General features: G+C 37.8%; 3 protein-coding genes across 3 annotated transcripts in view; 1 reads left to right on the top strand and 2 right to left on the bottom strand.

Annotated features, from left to right (window-relative positions):
• Window positions 1-21,087, top strand: part of cenpp (centromere protein P) — an 83,146-nt gene that overhangs the window by 14,731 nt on the left and 47,328 nt on the right. Inside the window, exon 6 of the mRNA XM_055218483.2 lies at window positions 3,010-3,106. Coding sequence (XP_055074458.2) covers window positions 3,010-3,106 — 97 coding nt within the window. The remainder of the gene's footprint in view (window positions 1-3,009; window positions 3,107-21,087) is intronic.
• On the bottom strand, window positions 6,403-13,651 carry ogna (osteoglycin, paralog a). Its single transcript, XM_055217922.2, has 6 exons — window positions 13,378-13,651; window positions 10,311-10,392; window positions 10,051-10,215; window positions 8,667-8,869; window positions 7,349-7,441; window positions 6,403-7,108 (listed from the first exon to the last, which is right to left on the bottom strand). The coding sequence occupies exons 1-6, from the start codon at window positions 13,522-13,524 to the stop codon at window positions 6,938-6,940; spliced, it is 861 nt and encodes a 286-aa protein (XP_055073897.2). The 5' UTR covers window positions 13,525-13,651; the 3' UTR covers window positions 6,403-6,937.
• On the bottom strand, window positions 14,461-16,700 carry omd (osteomodulin; the record flags this gene model as incomplete). The annotated part of the gene is given in 5 exon segments (XM_073862337.1): window positions 14,461-14,564; window positions 16,252-16,308; window positions 16,311-16,353; window positions 16,355-16,628; window positions 16,630-16,700. Coding segments are annotated over 5 exon segments (549 nt in total), but the record flags the coding sequence as incomplete, so codon positions are not given.

Below are 21,087 nucleotides of genomic sequence, written 5' to 3'. Positions count from 1 at the left end.
TGGGACTGGATGAAAATTCAGTGGCACACTCTCAAATTTTGCATTTGCAATGAAGCAGATCTTTTTGCATGCAGTTTATTCTTGTTAAAGGAATAGTTCACAACAAAAATGAAAATTACACCACATGCCACCCCAGATGCATATGACTTTGTTTTTTCAGTGGAAAACATACAAATGATTTTACATTAAAATACCATCATGCTGTTTTACATGGGAGACTATGTTTTTAAAAAAGCACATACATCCATTTTTTATCCATTTTTGAAGTTGTGGTTTAAAAGTGGATATTTTTAATTTTTCTTGTCAAAAATGACAATCGTTTCGCTAGATAAGACCCTCATGTCTCGTTTGGGATCGTTTATAGTCATTTGAAACTCAGTTGAAAAAAACTGAAGTGTTGAGTTAAATATTAAATGTTGGGCTCTATTAAAGTCCATTAAAATGAGAAAAATCCTGCAATGTTTTCCTCAAAAAACATAATTTCTTCTCGACTGAACAAAGAAAGACATCAACATTTTGGATGACATGGTGGTGAGTAAATTATCTGGATTTTTCTTTTAAGAAAATGGAATATTCCTTTAAGTTAGAACTACGTTACGTTACATTATTACTCCATTCACAAGTGCGGTTTAATATTAGTCGCTGTACTTTGCTACTTTGTTGTCCTCTGATTTATCTGTTTTCTCTTTTGTCAAGCTGCTTTGGAATAATTAAACAATTGTGAAAATTGCTATATAAATTGAATTTTACAAGGTCTTTTCCAGACATTAAAATTATGGAATATCAGGGATTTTTGTTTGTCATTTTAAATTTTAGTTTCCTTTTATCAAAATGTAATCTGCTTGAAAAGTAATGAAAGGCATGCCGTTTCCGTGTCCAGGGCTCCAATGATTTCAATTGAAACTACAATCTAAACAAACATTATTGGCATTGTTTACTCATTTCATGCATCGAAAAGAATTTATGTTTTTTGAGGAAAACATTGCAGGATTTTTCTCATTTTAATGGACTTTAATAGAGCCCAACATTTAATTCTTAACTCAACACTTAACAGTTCTTTTCAACGGAGCTTCAAAGGACCACAAACAATCCCAAACGTGGCACAAGTGTCCCACCCAGCGAAACGATTGTCACTTTTGACAACAAAAACAACAAACATACACCTCCAAAGCACAACTTCCTGTCATGTAGATCCGGTCGTGATGCGCCAGCTGACCCCACTACATCATGACGTCAAGAGGTCACAGAGGACGAACGCGAAACTCCGCCCCAGTGTTTACAAGTGGTTGAAAGAGGACCGTTCCGACGTTGTTGTATGTCAACTGATACTAATTAATGTCGTTGTGTCAGTTTATTGTTTACAATGGTCCGCAAATGTGCGTTTTATATATGTAACACGTGACCTCCCTACGTCACTACGCATTTACGTTAGGTCACGCTGGACCGGACCTTGACGAAAAATTGTGGTTTAAAAGTATATATTTTTTATTTTTCTTGTCAAAAATGACAATCGTTTCGCTAGATAAGACCCTTATGCCTCGTTTGGGATTGTTTATAGACCTTTGAAACTCCGTTGAAAAAAACTGTTAAGTGTTGAGTTAAGTATTAAATGTTGGGCTCTATTAAAGTCCATTAAAATTAGAAAAATCCTGCAATGTTTTCCTCAAAAAAATTATTTTATAAAAATAATTTCTTCTCGACTGAACAAAGAAAGACATCAACATTTTGGATGACATGGTGGTGAGTAAATTATCTGGATTTTTCTTTTAAGAAAATGGACTAATCCTTTAAGCAAAATTTTTATATACTGTGTACCCTACATTATCCAGGCTCACGCCATCCCAGATTAAAAATTCAGCTTTTGAGTCAGTGAAAGTCAGGCAATTTGACATTTGGCTTATGGGAACCCTGAGACTATCCTTCAACCTTTATTTGTCCATGGAAACATACAGATCAGTTATCGTATTTGTCCATGGATAAATAAACAAATCCATAAACAAATCAAAACAAATTTGTTCATTTTAATTAAGATTGGCTGTGTTTGTCAGATCATTTGTTGGATCAGTGTAAATTAGCCTAAATATGTTTGTCAGTTGTTTTGTTTACTTGACTTTTTAATTTTTTTACAGCATCAGTGTTAACTGGAAAATAATATTGATGAAAAATGTGTTTTTAGAAATTAGGTGGGTAAAAAGCTTGACATTAATACAAGATTATATGGTACATTTCTGCAGGTTTTTGGCAGCATAACCATGCAGGGAATTGAGAAAAACAAAAGGAGCCAAACTTTAATCGGTCCGCAGAATGATCCTGACATTTTCTTAAATATGTTTAGTCTGTCACATTTTTAGCATTTAGCATTCTGGGAAAACCTAGTTCGAAATTACTTTTTCAGATTTGAGGTCCCCAATCAACAAATCTGAAATCGCATACGGTGGAAATTGCCCGCAGTACCAAATGAGGTCCACCAATGAGGGTAATTTGTCTGTGGTTTCATTTAAACGGCATTAGACGTCAGTCAAACCAGTTGCTTGATTAATGTTTGTAAACTTTCATCTCCCCCAGATCCAAGAAATCTAAGCCCTATGACATTAATTATCTGGTGTTTAGATATTTTCAGGGAAACTTTACTCCAGCCCTTGCCATTTAAGCTGCTGTCTTTTCTTTTGGAGTGGGTCCATTTAGTTTCGAGAGACTTACCATTTTTCCATCACTCGTTACAACATCGGCCTTTCAGACGAGACTTGAGAATCATGGAAAGTTGTGTCCTGTGCCACAGTTTTTGGGCTCCTGGTAAATCTATGGAAAATCTCAAAATGTCTCATAACGTCAGCCCATAAAGAGGATTAAACACAAATACATCGTTTATCCTTTAATAATCAATGATCCATACTAAATTTGACTTCAAGGAGGATCATTTTACTGCATTTAATAATAATAATAATAATAATGATAAGTTTGGGTGCTGTGATGGTACAATAATTTAGTACTGATGTCTCTTGTTTTCAGAGTGGAGGACACAAAAGATCTTCTCTTGTTCTTCAGGACCTTGAGGATGTTTTCTGAAAGATGTGAGGAGAGACAGCAAACATTTCAGCACTTTCAGGTAATGCTCTACCAGAGATGATGTTTACATCGTTTTGGTTGATGGAAATCCCAACATTTCGACCACATTCAAAATTAATTAAAAAAGCATTTGACCACCCATGTACGTGCCCCTGAAGGCCGAAGCATAGTCATCACAGTTTTCGTCATCAGAAGAGTGCGTGTGTACAGTATGCGTACCGCCAAATTTTTAAAAACCCTACGTACATTTTACACTACAGGAGAATGTCGTATGTAGCCCAGGAGATGCATTGCTTTTTGTCGCAATGTGTATGCGCCGATAGTCTGTTTACCCGTACGAGTCCAATAAACTATACGTTTGATCGTGCGCGTATGCTTGCGTGCATGTAAAAAACAGACTATACTCCAAAACAATTTAAACAGCCACTACTATACACAGTGCTAATTCAGACAGGAACATATACTGTATAACAATACAAGCAGACGCGCTAAATGATTTTATTGCCATTTGTCAAAACAGTCCTTCAACTGTAGACGATGCGGTTTAAAACTCTTGAAAACCTAGACAGGCACCCCTTCACATTATGTACTTTAGCAGCAGTTATACATCTATGAAGAAACTCATAACGTACTGACAAATGCACAGACCTGACCTTTTCACATCCATCGCAACTGGTTTAAGGTGACAGCAGATTACATTTTGTATTGTAAAATGGAAAGCGCTGTGTTACAAACATGCCTAAAACATAAAGCAGTGTTTTGGTCTGCTCATCTGCACTTTGTTTATGGGAAAGCTCAGATGTTTTTTAAAGTAACAAAAATACGTTTGTTACTAACTTAAAGAGTGTTCTGTTAAAGGAAAACACCACCGTTTTCCAATATTTTACTATGTTCTTACCTCAACTTAGAAGAAATAATACATCCCTATGTTTTTTCAATGCGTGCACTTATTCTTTGAACAGCGCGTTGTGATTGTGTTAGCATTTAGCCTAGCCCCATTCATTCCTTAGGATCCAAACAGGGATGAATTTAGAAGCCACCAAACACTTCCATGTCCTATTTACATGATACACGAGTAAGTATGGTGGCACAAAATAAAACGTGGTGATTTTAAAAGCGGATAAAGAATAAGAACTATATTGTATGGTGGAAGAGCACTTAGTTTGCAGCACTTTGACCTCGGTGTGCAGTAACATCATCACTCCTGACTACTCCCACTCTCGCTCAAACTTCCGTCAATATTAAGGGCTCGTTATAATTGTGCGTAGGTCCTGCGGCGTAGGTTCCATGTCGGTTTTCATTTATACTTTTGTGTCGTTGTCCGCGTCGACATGCAAACACATGCGCACACCGCTGGTAGGCAGTATCCATGCGTGTTACCACAGTAGCAGCGCGTCCGTCAAAGAAGAAGAACACAAACGAAGAAGAAACAGCAACTTGTTTTGTATGATTTGAGAATACCAGCAATGATGGAAGTAAATAAACAGTGACTTTTGTTGCACTTTGAGTTAAATCACTCCTCAACTTGGATCATCTTTGTTTTCACCGTCGCAAACGGAAAAACCTATGACGCAGTTTTTTTTAACTGAGGGGAGGGGTTCTGGTGGACCAATCACAGCGCGTGTTAAAAATTTTGCGAGGTGCACATCAGGCTACGCACAGGCTATGGTTGAATGTGTTTGAACAGCCACACGCGACCGCCTTCTCTCCGCCCATTTATCTAATCTGAGGTATTAAACACAAGTTTTACGTCTTTTTTTACTTCTGGCGTGAACATACGGTGAACAGCGCTATTTTTAGCCTTTCATTGATTAACTTAAGCGGCTGATCTCTGTAGTTTCATTTTGAAAGCGTGTGAAAGTTGCGCGATCCTATTTCATCAATTGCGCTAAAAATTGAGAGAAAGCTCTTACATACACACGTACAAAACACTGTGCAGCATGTTTACTTGCTAAACAAGCAGTGGACTCCGACATAATATTAGTTCGCGTCCATATAAACTCATAATTACTCCCGCTCGCGTTTGAATGACAGCAGAGAGACTCGCCCACCGTCTCACAGACCACCCCCTCATAGTATTCAGCACAGAAGCGGTCGAAAGTGGACAAAAGAGATGGATTTAAATACCAGGTGTAAACGTCATGTGTCTGATCCGATCGATGAAAACACATCTTAATACCAAGTGTAAACAGCCCCTAAGAGTGGAAGTGTTTGGTGGCTTCCAGATGCATCCCCGTCTGGATCCCAAGGAACGAACGGGGCCAGGCCAAATACCAACGTATTTCACTTGGCGCTGTACAAAGATCAAGTGCACGCATTGAACAAAGATAGGTATGTATTAGGGCTGTAACGATTTATCGTGCAAATGCGCGTTTTCGCAATGAATGAATTTGAATGAATTACGGTCAAATGCCGCCACATCCAAAAGCCAGGGGGCGCTCTCATGCAAAAACATCCTTTGTGCCACAGAAGAAGTAGTATTACAACATATTCTACAGGAATATGTATATCGCCATTCTTCAGATTGTTTCAGGTATTTTCATGATAATAAAGAATATTTTGAAAGATTTTGTTTAACGAGTGTTGCTTTTTTAAATGCACATTATAAACGACTCAGACTCATAATAATTGTAGATTGATAACGGACTTCTTACTGACCAAAACGCCATAGTACACGCACAAGCTGCGCATGAAACACAGAATCGCGATGCAGCAATGCCGTTTTGATTTTAGACAGGTCTTTTTAATGGGATATGCGATATATCGTTACAGGCCTAGTATGTATTAATTTGTCTATGTTGATGTAAGAACATAGTCAAAAATTGAAAAACTGTGGTGTTTACCTTTAATTTGGAAGTAGAATGTTTTTCTGAACATTGCCAGTGCCGAACCGTACCGAAACCGTGACCATAAAACCGTGATACGAACCGTTACACCCCTTTGCTTGAGTTTTCGGATCTAAGTGAAGTGAAATTTCAGTGTATTTTTAAGTCATTTCATAAGAATGACAAAGATTGCTGAGATTGCAGAATGTCAGACTCGGAACAAATTCCATGATTGGTGGCAGTGAAGTTTGGGAATGAAGCCTCAGAGGCAGTATGGAAAACATTCCATTATTCACTTGGATTATTGTGCTGTAATGGCTGCCAACTGGCCTGCAAAATGGAACAATATAACCCCACTTTTTCCAGAACTTTCTGTGTGCAAAAAGTTTTTTGGTTTGATCCGTTCGCAGACAGTTGTTTTGGTCTTTTTATAGATTTGCACATATGATTTTTGCTCAAACAGTAATTAAACATTAAAGTAAATCAGTCACAACCTTTTTTTTTTTTTAGAAAAATGTGTATTTGAAAATGTGTACGTTGATTTCATACAAGGTTTTACTGTACAGGTTTGATTCACACGTTAGTAATTACAAAAAGTACATAAATACTATTCAAAGAAGGTAAGTCAGAAAAGACCAGCTGTCATGGCTTCTTGCAGTACCAAACTTCTGGTTCCTCACCCTCAAATTAACTTCGCAGACATTTTAAACAGCACAAATGTCACTGAGTTCAGAGGAATATTTGAAGCTCGACTGCAATTTGTTATAAACTCACATTTTACTAAGCAGCAGCCTCCAGGGGGTTATTTACAATGCATTCAAAGTTATTCTATATAGACGTTTGATTTAAAATCGGCTACAAACTCAAAAGAAAAATAACGTCTTGGGAAGATGTTACATAATTTGATATATAAAGTAGAAAGTCTCATGGCATTACTCTGCTGTACACTCATTTCTGTACAGGCACCAGGAGGTTTATGACTTCTCTGCCTCATCATATTTAGATTCCTAGGATGTCTTGTTGCTTTTCATTGTTGACTCCGTGTTTCATTGGTATCGCCCGATTGGCAGAGACGGCAGGCATGTGAAACTGTTGGGGTACTGGGCAAGGATGATAGGGTTTCCATCCAAACGGATCTCATTTATCTTGGCGCGAATATAGTAGGTGTCGTTACTTTTGCAGAAGGTGTCCTGGGTCACTGTTGTAATGTTATTGTTCTGAAGGCAAAGGAACAGAATGAGGTGGATTTACGTCAAGATGTTGACAACAATTAGGCTCAAATTGTCAATACTTTAGATAATAATTTTGAAATTTTTATGCAGTTTTGGATGTCAATACTTTATGGTATTAAATTGGCATTTTCTGTTAGTTATTTATCAGCTAGAGGTCAAATTTCTTTTTTTCGCTTTGTTTGTGTTTGTGAAGTTAAGCATGCAAAGTACTTTCAACCGTCTAACCTGAAGGTGAAGCGTGCGCACATTGTCTGGGATCATAGGAACGGCCTCCAGTTCATTGTGGGCAAGATAAAGACTGACCAGTTTGTTTAATTTCTGTAAGAAAAGAAGTTGGTTAGGATTAGAAATGTGCATAACCGACAGTAAGGATATTGATCAGTTAACTCTTTCCCTGCCATTGATGAGATAACTCGTCAATCAAGAGAAAACGCTTTCCTGCCATTGCCAATGACGAGAATTTCCGGCTTTCCACAATACCGCTATTATCCGCAACTTATACAACCCAGAAGTAACGCCTCACGTGAAAGAGAAAGAACTCTGTGTATGTTTTAAAGATCGCTCTGAATCTGATCTCTATCAAAAGTCCTTCACAAAAAGGAATTATCTAAGCTTTTTGCTCAAAATTGGGTGTTTTTGAAGAAATAAAGGTAGGCTGAAACTTTTTTGTTTGTTTGAAAGCAGAGGGTCTGTTTTTTCATTTGATATATTGTTTATTTATATATTTAAAGAAGAACATTTTCCGGAAGGCATTAAACTTTTGTGAAAATCATGAAAAAATGCTGGCGCTGGCAACTTTAAAAAATAAAAACGCTGGCGGGGAAAAAGTTAATACAGTTTAAAAATAGACTACACGTGCCAAAATTGCAAAATATATATAATGTAAAATATCGGTAAATTGAACGAAACGTTTTCAAATTAAAGCAACACTAAAGAGTTTTTGCTCTTTGCTCCCCCTACAGGTTGGAAGCGGAATTGTCCATTACCACTGTCGTAAATAATTTAGCCTACTGCAGCAAAGCTGGCTCTGATTGGATTGTAGGTCTGCCGTAAAGCAAGTTTTTGTAGTTTTAACTCGAACTACAGGACCGTGACCCGACGGTTGGAAACTTCTTTAGTGCGGTTTTGGCTGATAGAGGGCTGCAAAGCGAATGTGAAAGTGCCGTTCACCCTGTTTCGTGTGGATGAACGACTGAAACTTTTTTGGAAACGTTATTTTAAGGTAAACAAAAACTCTTTAGTGTTGCTTTAAACAGAGGCCATTTTAGTTAACCTCGCTTCACAATTAATCCTTTAAATTGAACGGTATTTAGAAGAAAAGGAAAAGTTTTTTTAAAAAGCTTTATTTAATAGTTGATTTAAAGTAGATTTTAAGTAGAAAGTAGGTGTATTCAAAGCAAATCTGAAACTGGGATAATACTTCACATACGGCAAATTTTTTTTGCATTGCACCATGTTGAAAAAAGGTTTTGTGTTGGCACATACTGTTTTTAAACAGGTGGTGTGGAACAATGTTAGACATGATGTAATTTGTGTCTCTTACCTTGAATGTATTCGCCTTAACGCCTTTGGTCTTTAGTTTGTTGTGATTGGCGTTGAAGGAGGTTAATTTTCCTGGGAGCATTGGTAGCTTTACCAGTGCGTTTTCAGCTAGCGTGAGCTCCTCTAGCATGGTGAGCTTAGCAAAGGCACCGTCCTCAATCTCAGAAATAAGGTTTCCAGTGAAATCGATTCTCTTCAAAGTCACTACGGCAGATGTACAAAAGAGCATTAAATGAAGAAATAATGCTGAATTGGTAGGCATCATATTCCAGATATCTAGATGAAACACGGTACATTCACACAGGGCGTAAGCGTTAACGCTTCTCATTTACTTTGAATGGGTGACGTCATGCGTTACCAAACTGAATTAGGGTACATTCACACGGGGCGTTAACGTTTAACGGAAGGCTTGTCTGAAGCATTGCCAACAGCCAATCACAGTGGCCGCAATACATGTTCCGGTCTTCCATAAACGTAATTGGCTGGCTCTGCCTAGGTTATTTGCATAAGGCGATCTGATTGGCTGAAGCACCATTGCAGCTTGAAAAGTTGAGAAATTTTCAACTTCTGCCGCGAGCAACGGCACTGACGTGGCGCCGACGGATCCACAATTCAGTTCGGCAATGCATAAACTCACCCATTAAAAGTGAATGGGAAGCATTAACGCTTACGCCCTGTGTGAATGCACCGTTATGGATCCATCGCCACTGCGTCACGGCCGTTGCTCCCGGCAGAAGTTAAACATTTCTCAACTTTTCAAGCGCCAAAGCGTGCGTCAGCTAATCAGATCGCATTATGCAAATAACCTAGGGCCAGCCAATTACGTTTAGGCAAGAACGGAAAACAGAGAAGCATGGTGATTGGCTGTTGGCCAAGCTTCAGACACGCCCTCCATCAAGTGTTAATGATTATGCCCCGTGTGAATGTACCATTAGTATCGCACCTTCAATTTTGCGATTTTGCTAATAAATGTTTTTGTTAGCATACCCTATGCATATTGTATGTAACAAATCTATAAACGATAAAAGATGGCTGTTTGCTAAGAGATCCCTGTTCTCTTTGGCTTATGGGAAGATAAAACCTTTGTGTGGGTAAAATAAGCCATTCATGCATAAGGTTTTATAAACAGACTACCCCCTCTAGCTAACATCTTATAGCCATGATGCAAATTTATGAACTGCAACTTTTCACATTGTCTTTACTCAAGAGAAGATCTTGCAATCATGCTGAAATTCATTATGGTGTGTGACTGGAAACATTTCAGATAAAATGTCTGGTTTATATCTGTCAAAATGTATATGTCTGGGGTTCCCCCTGAGGGTCAAAGAAATCGTTGAGAAGAATCAAAGAGAAGGCCAGGACAGGTTAAGTCAGGAAGAACTCACCGATATCTCCGAAATCTTTGGCTGTAATCTTTCTTATCTTGTTGTACCGAGCATAGAGGTAGTTTGTCTCCTTGGGCAGAGCAGGCACTGATGTCATATCTGGGTCGACCTCCTCACAGTAGACAGATCCAGTCAGACACACACACAGTAGGCAAGTTGGAAGGTCTGTAAGATGTACAAGTCTTTCAAAACTGGCACATTTTTAAGTTAAAGTAACAATTTTTTTCTATTTTCTATTACCACTTGAGAAAGAGCTTCACCTAATGTGTCCCCAACAGGTGATAATGGGGAGTCCTCTGGTGAATCGGCAAGCAGGAGGGCATTGTTGTCATCTGTTGCTCTCTGTGAAATGGTCACAATAGTTGTTGCTTTTGGTTGCTTTACAAAAAAATAACTGTTCAATCTAATTTAACATTAAAGGCACAAAATGGCATTTTTGTTGCTTGAGGTCGCAAAACAACAGCTTGATGATGCGTGGAATGATGGGAGTTGTAGTCATCACCCTCAACTACATGGGCTTTAATCCCATGTGACTAGAATTGTGTTCATTGGTGATTTTTATAACCATTACATTATAACGTACGTAAGCCCACAGTATGACCTGATTGAAACAACAACAGAGTTGTTTGCTGGATGCTACAACTTCTATTTCCACATGTGGCACAGCAAAGCATAGTGATAACACAAATTTTGTGATCGCAGTGCTTTGATGTCATACCAACGATATATATTAACAATATGAATGGGGGAGATTGCAACATTCAATATGGCCGCTCTAGTCTCGCCTTCCAGTAAAGAGAACCAATTGTCAACCATTATATATGGCAGGTCTTAGACCTGTAGGCATTGCAAACATAGTGGGGCAAGTGACGCGACTTCGGTCGTACGCCAAACGATCCGCCCAAACACATCTATAAGTTCAATAGAGTGGATTGACGTATTATTGGTAAAATTTAGATTTTCTCAGGATTCAAAAGTTGTCGGAAACATTTGCGATAAGGTATGTACACATGTGAACAAAATACATAACACTGGGTCATTCACTAAGCATTCATACGCACAAATTTGTTCATAAAATGTGCATGCAGACGTTTTAACTTACAAATCATGATTCAACAAAACTTTCATACTAAAATTTATTTTAAATGTATGCAAAAACGTAAGAACAACTTAGACCACACGAACGAGGTAAAAATATAAAAAATATATAACACAGATATATGTTATACGGTTCTTTTTACTTGTCCATGATTATTGCGCACATGGTCTTGTTGTTGTTCTTACGTTTTTGCAAACATTTATAAGTTTTTGTTGAATCATGATTTGTAATTTAAAACGTCTGTACATTTTACAAACAATTTGTGCGTACACATGCTTAGTCAATGAGACCCACTATGCTAGTGATTTTTAAGTATTTAAATGCCTGAAAGTATTACCTTTACCGTTGACAATAATAACAAATAATATTTCCCTTTTTTTAAAATAAAATCCTGATAATTTACTCACCCCCATATCATCCAAGTTATTTATGTCTTTATTTGTTTAGTCGAGAAGAAATTACGTTTATTGAAGAAAACATTCCATGATTTTTCTTAATTTAATAGACTTTATTGGACCCCAACAGTTTACAGTTTCAATGGGCATTAAACGATACCAAATGAGGCATAAGGGTCTTATCTATCATAACGATAGTCAGTTTCGACAACTTTTCGTCTTGCACCAGCCGTGTGATGGCAGTGCACCTCACACATTGCGTAAGCACATCGAAAGGTCATGCGTTACATATGAAACGCACACTTGCGGATCATTTTAAACAATAAACTGACACAAAGACATTAATTAGTATCATTTCACATACAACAACGTATGAACGCTCCTCTTTCTCCACACTTTTAAACACTGGGGCGGTAGTTTTGCATACGTCATACGTGACCTTTTGACGTGATTTTGTAATGTGTAAGGTCGCGTTGGCGCATCACACGGCTTGTACAAGACGAGAAGTTGTGGTTTAAAAGTGCTTTTTTTGTTATTTTTCTTGCCGAAAATGACAATCTTTTCGATAGATAAGATCCGTATGGCTCGGTTGGGAAATTTTAAGAGTCCTTTAAAGCTGCATTGAAATTGCAATTTTAAACTGCATTAAAACTGTAAACTGTTGGGGTCTATTAAAGTCTATTAAATTGAGAAAAATCCTGGAATGTTTTTCTCAAAAACGTAATTTTTCTCGACTGAACAAAGAAAGACATCAACATTTTGTATGACATGGAGGTAAGTAAATTATCTGGATTTTTTATGAAAGTGGAGTATTCCTTTAAGAGGACTTTGCCAATTGCTTCTAAAAAGGATGCAAACTACCATAAAAGTATCATAAGTGATACAGCTTGTGTGATATGTCTCAAACATCCCAAAATTTTGACTGATATTCACAAAAACCTTCCATAGTTCAATCGTTCTTATTCATTATCTAGTTATGTTTAAAAATGTCTCCTTTTGCTTTGTGTGAATTTTTTGGCGAACTAGTCCTTTAACATCTTAATGACAAAATACTATAAACTTTCAGCTTGTCCAAACGGCACTCCTGGATTTAAGTGCCTGTCCTTACATGTGTGTCTCCAGGCATGTGTTAAATTATCCTGTCAGTGTCTGACCCCATGAGTTAGTGTGGAGCTGTGGGTGGTTGAAACAAAGCCTGAGGGAACTCCTCCAAAAGACTGCTGACTAATCAGTGAGCTTTCACACGGCGCCAGATCCGTCTCTCATTCGAAATGGACTCTCAATTAATAATGTTTGCTTAAATTAACTTAGCATATTAACAAGATGATGAAAAGCGTCAGTTGTTGTTTTGCTAGTTGCATTATAGAAATATGAGTATTCTTGCTATTGTTTATTGAAAATTAATGCTTTGCTATCTCAAAACTTAATATGAAGAGTTTCGTTGCAAACGAGATAAATCCATTTTTTAACATTTTTGTCAAAACATGTTTATTATTATGTTATCATGTTATTATTTTGTTTATGGTGTTACTTAGCTGTATTTTTTAAGTTATGAAGGTTTAAATCAAAACAAACCAACTGCAGTTGAATTGAAATTAATTGGAATGCACAACCAAAAAACGAGACTTCTGAACAATTAAAAAAACGGTGGTTATCTTCTTTTGCAACGAAACTCTTCATATATAGAGCAAAAAGGTAATTAGTTTGTTCATAGTGAATGATCTGATTTGGTTAAATCTTTGTGTGTTAAAAAAAAATATTTTGCACCAAATTTATGCAAACTAAGAAGATTTCGTTGCGTCAGCCTTTGCAAAATATATAAACCATGCTTACCTTATTTCTCCATGCCCGTGCATTGATTTCTTCAGTAAGTGCTACTTCCCGCTGTTTGTGGTGAGCGCGATAGTGTGCACCAGATGCTGAGAGCACCCATGATGCCAATACCACCGCTGAAATAAACATTATCAACCTCGTCCCCATTGTATCTGAAGACTCTGGGATGCGTTGAAGAGCAGTCTCGCAAGCAGTGGTTGGCTATGTACTTGGTGCCTGTGAGTAAAATGTGATCTGTCAAATCAGGATTTTAAGCCCCACCACAGGCTGCCAGAGGAGATCCTTAAGAGGGAGTTTATGGAACAGACCTTAACCCTTCGCATTCCCATCTGAGTCGAGCAGACCACGGTATCTGGGCGTGTTGGTCGTGTTTGCGGTTGGCTTGAAAAAAACCTTACTTTTAGAGATACAAAGCAGGACAGATTGGCTGTCATTCTTTCACTTAGCTCAGAATTGATTGTATGTTGACTTGTAAGGAATTTGAGGTGGCGTGTTTTTTCGTTTTTAATTTAGCCGTAAATTTGCAGGAAAGAGACGCAAATGTGGCAAAAGGCTTCTTTCCTTCAGAAGACAAATTACTTTGATTATAGTCATCCATCTTGGTCAGCTGATGATTAATCATGTTTTTCCAGCAACTATTTTGTATATTTTACAGGTTTGCCTAGGCATATTTCACTAAAAACAAATCAAATGGATTGTAATAGCTCTATAAAGCAGACACTCACAGATCAAGGTGAAAGAAAACATGTTTAATTGGAAACATGTGACTTTACATTTGCACCTTTAGACAAGACGAAAAGGACTCCGGGCCTCTTGAAATAAACATGCAGAGAATAAAATGAGGCCAAGGAGAATAGCATTACAGGTGTGTTAGCAATTAAGCCAACCTGTAAAAATGTACTGTACTGGGAAAGCTGCCAGATACTTAGAAATGTTTTTACAGTTCTTATCCTCTGTTGGACATTTCCCCATCAGGTTGTTTTCGTTTGACCACATGACTTGATTTGGTTATTTAAACAGAGCTCCTCTACACTACATGGACGGTCCTCCATTTAATGCGCCCATTAGTCTGGCTTCGTGAGATTAGTCCGGTAGTCTTTTCAGATTATTGTTGTTTAGACGGATACAAGTTAGCATGTCAGGGCTGCCGAGGTCCAATGATGGCCACGTCAAAGAAACATTCAAATCTGCAGATGCAATAAAAGCCATCAGGAGCTTTAATACAGATTAGTCTTTGAAGTATTTGCTTCTGTTGAGTTGTTTAATGTCAACATAAATAGCTGTTTTAATAAAGGTTCTCTTTGGAATTTATATAGTGGGTTTTGGTCTAGACCTGCTGTAATAATTTATGCTTTTAAAACACTTAACTGTTCAAGACCGCATATTACTCGTAAATCAAAAAGTGTTATTCTGAAAACCCCAAATCCCCATTGAGGTTTAAAGGGACACTCTGCTTTTTTTGAAAATATTTTCCAGCTTCCCTAGAGTTAAACATTTGAGTTTGGGTCTGGCGGTACCACTTTTAGCATAGCTTAGCATAATCCATTAAATTTGATTAGACATTTAGCATCGCGCTAAAAAACAACCAAAGCGTTTATATATTTTTCCTATTTAAAACTTGACTCTTATATGAAGCAGTACCCGAAAATAGCCCCCTGCTATTAAAAGTTACCAAGGGGACTACTTTTGGGCGCTGCGTAATGGTACAGCAGCAAAGTCCTTGATTATTATGCCAGAATGAGAGTATAGTTCCTAGACATATATCTTCCTAGAAAATCGCAACTTTTAATTTTCCGTCAGTCTTAGTATACAATGTAACTACAGAAGAGTCAAGTTTTAAATAGGAAAAATATCTAAACTCTTCGGTTATTTTAGTGCGATGCTAATGGTCTACTCAGATTCAATGGACTAAGCCAAGCCATGCCAAAAGTGGGACCGCCAGACCCCGAGATCAGCTGAATGGACTCCAAAACAGCAAAAATAAAATGTCCAACTCTAGAGGAGCTGGAAAATTAGCCTATTTTCATCATTATTGGGTTAACCATGTGCATCATGTGTGTTTTCCAAAAACGTTTGTGAACTCATCGAAAGGATTTATAATAAAAGAGACTCTCACGTTCACGAAATACTCGCGAGACTTGACATTAAACTCTGATTACACATGAGATTAAACAAGTATCTGGCTACGGCGAGCGTCTCTTTTATCAAAAACCGCTTAGAAGCGTCTACAGCAGACTCGTATTTTGACATCACACGTGATCCACATAAGTATACGTGACGCGCGGAACACATATTTTGAAATGATGAGCCACACACATGACGAGCTACATAAATGTATAGTATGAACCTAGAATTTTGGTCGATTGGATGACAAGTGGACGATGCTAAATTCAGGTGTAAACTAGGTGTGAAACGTTTTGAGCTCGTCCACTTTTGATCACATTCAGAGGTAGTCGAAAATGCATTTTTTGTGGTGTAGACGTGCATGTGGTTCAATCTGTTTAAGCAGCCTATTGATCTAATTTGTGTTATTTTGTTATTCATTTTTGTTTCATTTTGCGAGCATTTGAAAATTGTGCGAGCAATTTTATAATTGAAATATCAGAGAAAGATCATACATATACATATACAAAACGTTGTGCAGCATGTTTACTTACAACACAAGCAGCGGACTCTGACATAATATTAGTTCACATCAATTTAAACCCGGCTCGAGTTTAAACAAACTCGCCCACAGACCACCACCTCAGTAATCAGGACAGAAGCGGTTGAAAGTGGACAAAAGAGACGGATTAAAACACCAGGTGTAGACGTGAATGTGTCTCTCTCGTCCACTTGTTATCAAAACGCATCTTAATACCAGATATAAACAACCCCTTAAAGTCACTGTGATAAAAAGATGTTGCAGGGTCCTGGGAACAAAAAACAGATAGAAAGCTGGTTATTATGGCCCAGATGAAGCTCCACTGGTCTTGACTAAATCTAAAGCTTTATGTGGAATTTGAGTTTGTTGTCTGACTTGAAGCGACAAGAGATTTGGTGTCGTCTAATAGTAGTCCTCGGGTATATAGGTGATTGAGTTGTTGTTCAGCATAATCTGCAAAATAGATTCTGGAAAGTCTGCTGGCATCGATGTGAGTTTATTACTCTACATGTCAGATAAGATATTTCCTGCATCTGTTAGTTTGTTGCTGCACAAATCCAGCACTGTAAGTTTTGTATGCTTTCGTGTACTATCAAATGGTGTCTTAGCCCAATTGAATGGTATTTGGCAAAGCAGAAGATACTTTCTCATGATTATTGTGCTCGAGATTGAGCTGAATAAGGTTTATGAGTGTTTAAAGACTATGTGCTATAGTCTGTAGCTATGGTTGAAGTTTGTCAGGTACATGGAAATTAACAAAAGGTTTTGTGGTTATCGCTTTAATGTCATTTGCTGAATGTGCAGGATGCGTCTTTGGATCTTAGGAATTGTCTTGACGTGGTCATAATATTTGGCATGAGATTGGGAACAGAAACACTCATGCATTCGTCAGAATACCTCACTTGGACATCATACTAGGTTGAGATCGAAAAACTTCTGAAGTGGAGTCATCCTTCATCTTGTAATCCAAATAGTTACCTTCATAGTGCATGCACTTCAAGGAACACAAGAAAGTGTTATTCACATCTGTGGAGACATTATGATTTACACTACATTTAAACAACAACAATATAGTAAAATGATAATAAAAAAACAGATCTGGTAAAACGTCTAAAAATGCTGTATTATATGTGTCAGGCCAGTAGATGGCGATGTCACTTTGTAAAGAAACGCTACAAGCCTGCACACATACGCTTTCTTCAAAAGAGCGATAAATACAAACAATCAACATACATAAATACATTTCACTCAATTCAATGCATTTGTTTACTGTTGCTGCAGAAGCTACACGTGTCAAAGAAGTGTGTGCCTTATAAACACATTGGTCCAGCGAAAAAATTTAAAACACGAGGTATAGTTTTACTTTAACTCGCTTGAAATGCTTATAACTTTACAAGCATAAACAGGATTCCTACCTAGTGATCACTGATCTGACTTTGGACAGATGTAAGAGCACAGCTCTCTGCACGTGCGAGAGAGAGACGCGCCACGATGCAGATGATTATATTTTAAACAAGAGGGATGGTTTAACAGAGAAACACATAAAACGTAACAAATACATACGGACTTAATACATACTTCTTAGTGTTCAGACTTCGGACAGATGCGAGAGTGCATGCACGTGCGAGAGAGGTGCTGCTTATGACGCACAAGATTTATAGCAAAAAACGAAATGACAGAAACTGAATGCAGAATTACCTTGATTATCTTGTTTTTGCAATCAAAATGTGCAAAAACCGAAGTTGAAATTGAAAAACGATTAATAGCAGCCCTAGCATAACGTCACCATTATTACAGACTCACGTTTTCATAGTTTACACAGAGACGACAAGACGTAATTTTCAAAACATACACTGAAAAGTTTGTGTTTTTAGGACCCCAAAACCCTGTTGTAAACGAACAACCAAACAGCATAAAAACTTTCCAGGTTATTAGGGCTGTCACAAAGATTAAATAATCGTCTCATCATGATTGTTTGACCTCATCGCGATGATTTCAAATCACCGCAATGATTGCACATCTCTCTTAAAAACACAAGGGGAGCTGCAGCGCCTGTATAACAAGACCATATCAAATTACTTTTAAATATGTGTTATGTGTATTAATATTGCCAGGTACACCGTGCAAATGGTTTAATTTAAATAATCACAAAGCCAAAGCTCTAAAACAGTCAATTAATTGTCATAATCACCACAATTTATTAAACAATTAACCGCCAGTCAAATTGTATTATTGTGACAGCCCTACCAGTTATCACAATTTCGGTTGTAAACATTGCCGTGTAAACGGCCCCTTAGTTTGGAACAGCTGCAAAAACGAATCATATTTTAAAAATTACAAGGTTATTGGAATGCCAATGCTAAGCCTCATTTATTCCCTTCCCAAGTAGTTTGACAATTTACTGTAAGTGTTGTTGTTTGTTTAAAGTTTTGCTTTGTAGTAATGTCTGAAATGAATTATCCCAGCAGCGTTTTACCTCTGCTAAGGTGAGGACCATGACCAAGTCTTAATAGTTATTTTTATTTCTAAACATAAGCAACCCTGTTGGAGAGGTTGCACACTCCCATGCGATTTTATAAACACTGTCTCTTTTGAGAATTATTTATTTTTGATGTAATATGTTCCTACACTTTTGTAAAGACAAATTGCTCGCTATGGTCATAGTCATGATGTAAACTGGCAAAGGTATTAAAAATAGCGATCCAAAAGAAATCAAAGCAAATAGTAATGCTAGAGGGTTTGGGCACAGGGTTGGTTACAACCAACTTCAATTATTTGTGCCAGATTTCAAAATTTTCCTCCCAAGGGTTCATGGGGCAGCCAAAAGAAGCAGAGTCATATTAATAGGAATACTGACGAATAGCAGCTTTTTAAAGTAACAAAGTATAAAAAACTTTACATAGTCATTGGTATCAGATGTTGGGACGTGACTTTCAAATGTGGAATTTAAATGTACCTGTTATTTTCATTGTCGCAACCCCACTGCCAAATCAAGCACTTCTTTGTGAGTATATATAACCACTCGCATAATCCTTATAATTAGAGTTACTCCCCACAAATTACTACCGAATAACTCTCTGGATTTTATTGTGGAGCCTTGCATACTGTATGCTGTGTTATGATTAAAAGAACAATATCATACCTGAATTTTTGTGTCTGTGGGTGGCAGTGTAATGTTTTGAAACCCAGCACGAGAGGCTGGGGGAGAACCTTTCTGTTTCAAGTATGTTATTAAAAGCAGGAGGATCACATTTGGGGCTTTTCGTATAGTGATTTTAAAGGCCTATATATATATATGTATGTGAACTCCAAACTGAATGTCAGAATAGGAAAGAAAGGTGATTTAAACAATTTTGAGTGTGGCATGGTTGTTGGTACCAGACGGGCCGGTCTGAGTATTTCATCTGCTGGGATTTTCACGCACAACCATTTCTAGGGTACACAAAGAATGGTGTGAAAAGGTAAAAACATCCAGTATGCGGCAGTCCTGTGGGCGAAAATGCCTTGTTGATGCTAGAGGTCAGAGGAGAATGGGCCGACTGATTCAAGCTGATAGAAGAGCAACTTTGACTGAAATAACAACTGAGGTATGCAGCAAAGCATTTGTGAAGCCACAACACGCACAATCTTGAGGGGGATGGGCTACAACAGCAGAAGACCCCACCGTGTACCACTAATCTCCACTACAAATAGGAAAAAGAGGCTACAATTTGCACGAGCCCACCAAAATTGGACAGTTGAAGACTGGAAAAATGTTGCCTGGTCTCGATTTGTGTTGAGACATTCAGATGGTAGAGTCAGAATTTGGCATAAACAGAATGAGAACGTAGATCCATCATACTTTGTTACCACTGTGCAAGCTGGTGGTGGTGTAATAGTGTGGGGGATGTTTTCTTGGCACACTTTAGGCCCCTTAGTGCCAAGTGGGCATCGTTTAAATGCCACAGCCTACCTGAGCATTGTTTCTGACCTTGTCCATCCCTTTATGAACACCATGTACCCATCCTCTGATGGCTACTTCCAACATAATAATGCACCATGTCACAAAGCTCAAATAATTTCAAATTGGTTTCTTGGACATTGGTTTCTTAGACATGACAATGAGTACTGTACTAAATGGCCCCCACAGTCACCAGATTTCAACCCAATAGAGCATCTTTGGGATGTGGTGAAACGCGAGCTTCGTGCCCTGGATGTGCATCCCACAAATCCCCAAATTACTGAGATATGAATTTGGGTCAGTATCGCACAGTTCTACTTCAAAAACAGTTTATGTATATATCCTTAAATTAAATGATAATGTATATACCATATTTTCTGTACTATAAGTCACACTTTTTTCATAGTTTGGCTGATCCTGCGACTTCTAGTCAGGTGCGACTTATATGTCAAAATGAATTCATATGAACCAAGACAAACCATTACCGTCTACAGCCGCGAGAGTCTGCTATATGCTGCTCTTGTATTTATGTAATTCAATGGATTCAGTGATGTGGAATGACTTTGTGACCTTTTTGAACTTGATTTAGCTTGGCGTGTTAATTTAGCCTATTCAGCCTCCCAGGTATGTTCAATATGCTATTGTGTTCGGTGAATAAGTGGTAATGTTACGTTAACATGTACGGACACCTGTTCAGTCCGCTGTTCTGTGTGCCAGTGTTTAGTTGAATAACTTGCTTTTCCAGATTAAATGTCTGTTCTTCGGCTTGTATTTGTGAAATTATTTTTTAAATTAAAGCGACGTTTAGTCCAGTGCAACTTATATGTATTTTCCTCTTCAAAACACATTTTTGACTGATACGACTTATACTCCACAGCGACTTATAGTCCAGGAAAAACTCTATATAGTATAATATGCACTATACATTTGGGATGTGCATCGATGCATCGCGTTCCCATTAAAAATACCTGTCTAAAATTGACTCTGAATCGTAAGGCTCCGATTCAGTGTTTCATGCACAGCTTGTGCGTGTACTACGGCTCCGTGTTCAGTAGGAAGTCCTTATCAATCTAAAATCACTTCGAGTTTGAGTTTAACGTGCATTTGAAAAAGTAACACTCGTCAA

This window comes from Misgurnus anguillicaudatus, chromosome 23 (genome assembly GCF_027580225.2).
Source record: "Misgurnus anguillicaudatus chromosome 23, ASM2758022v2, whole genome shotgun sequence".
Classification (NCBI taxonomy): domain Eukaryota; kingdom Metazoa; phylum Chordata; class Actinopteri; order Cypriniformes; family Cobitidae; genus Misgurnus; species Misgurnus anguillicaudatus.
The sequence above is the reverse complement of the archived record's forward strand: the minus strand, read 5'-3'. Positions and strand labels throughout refer to the sequence as shown.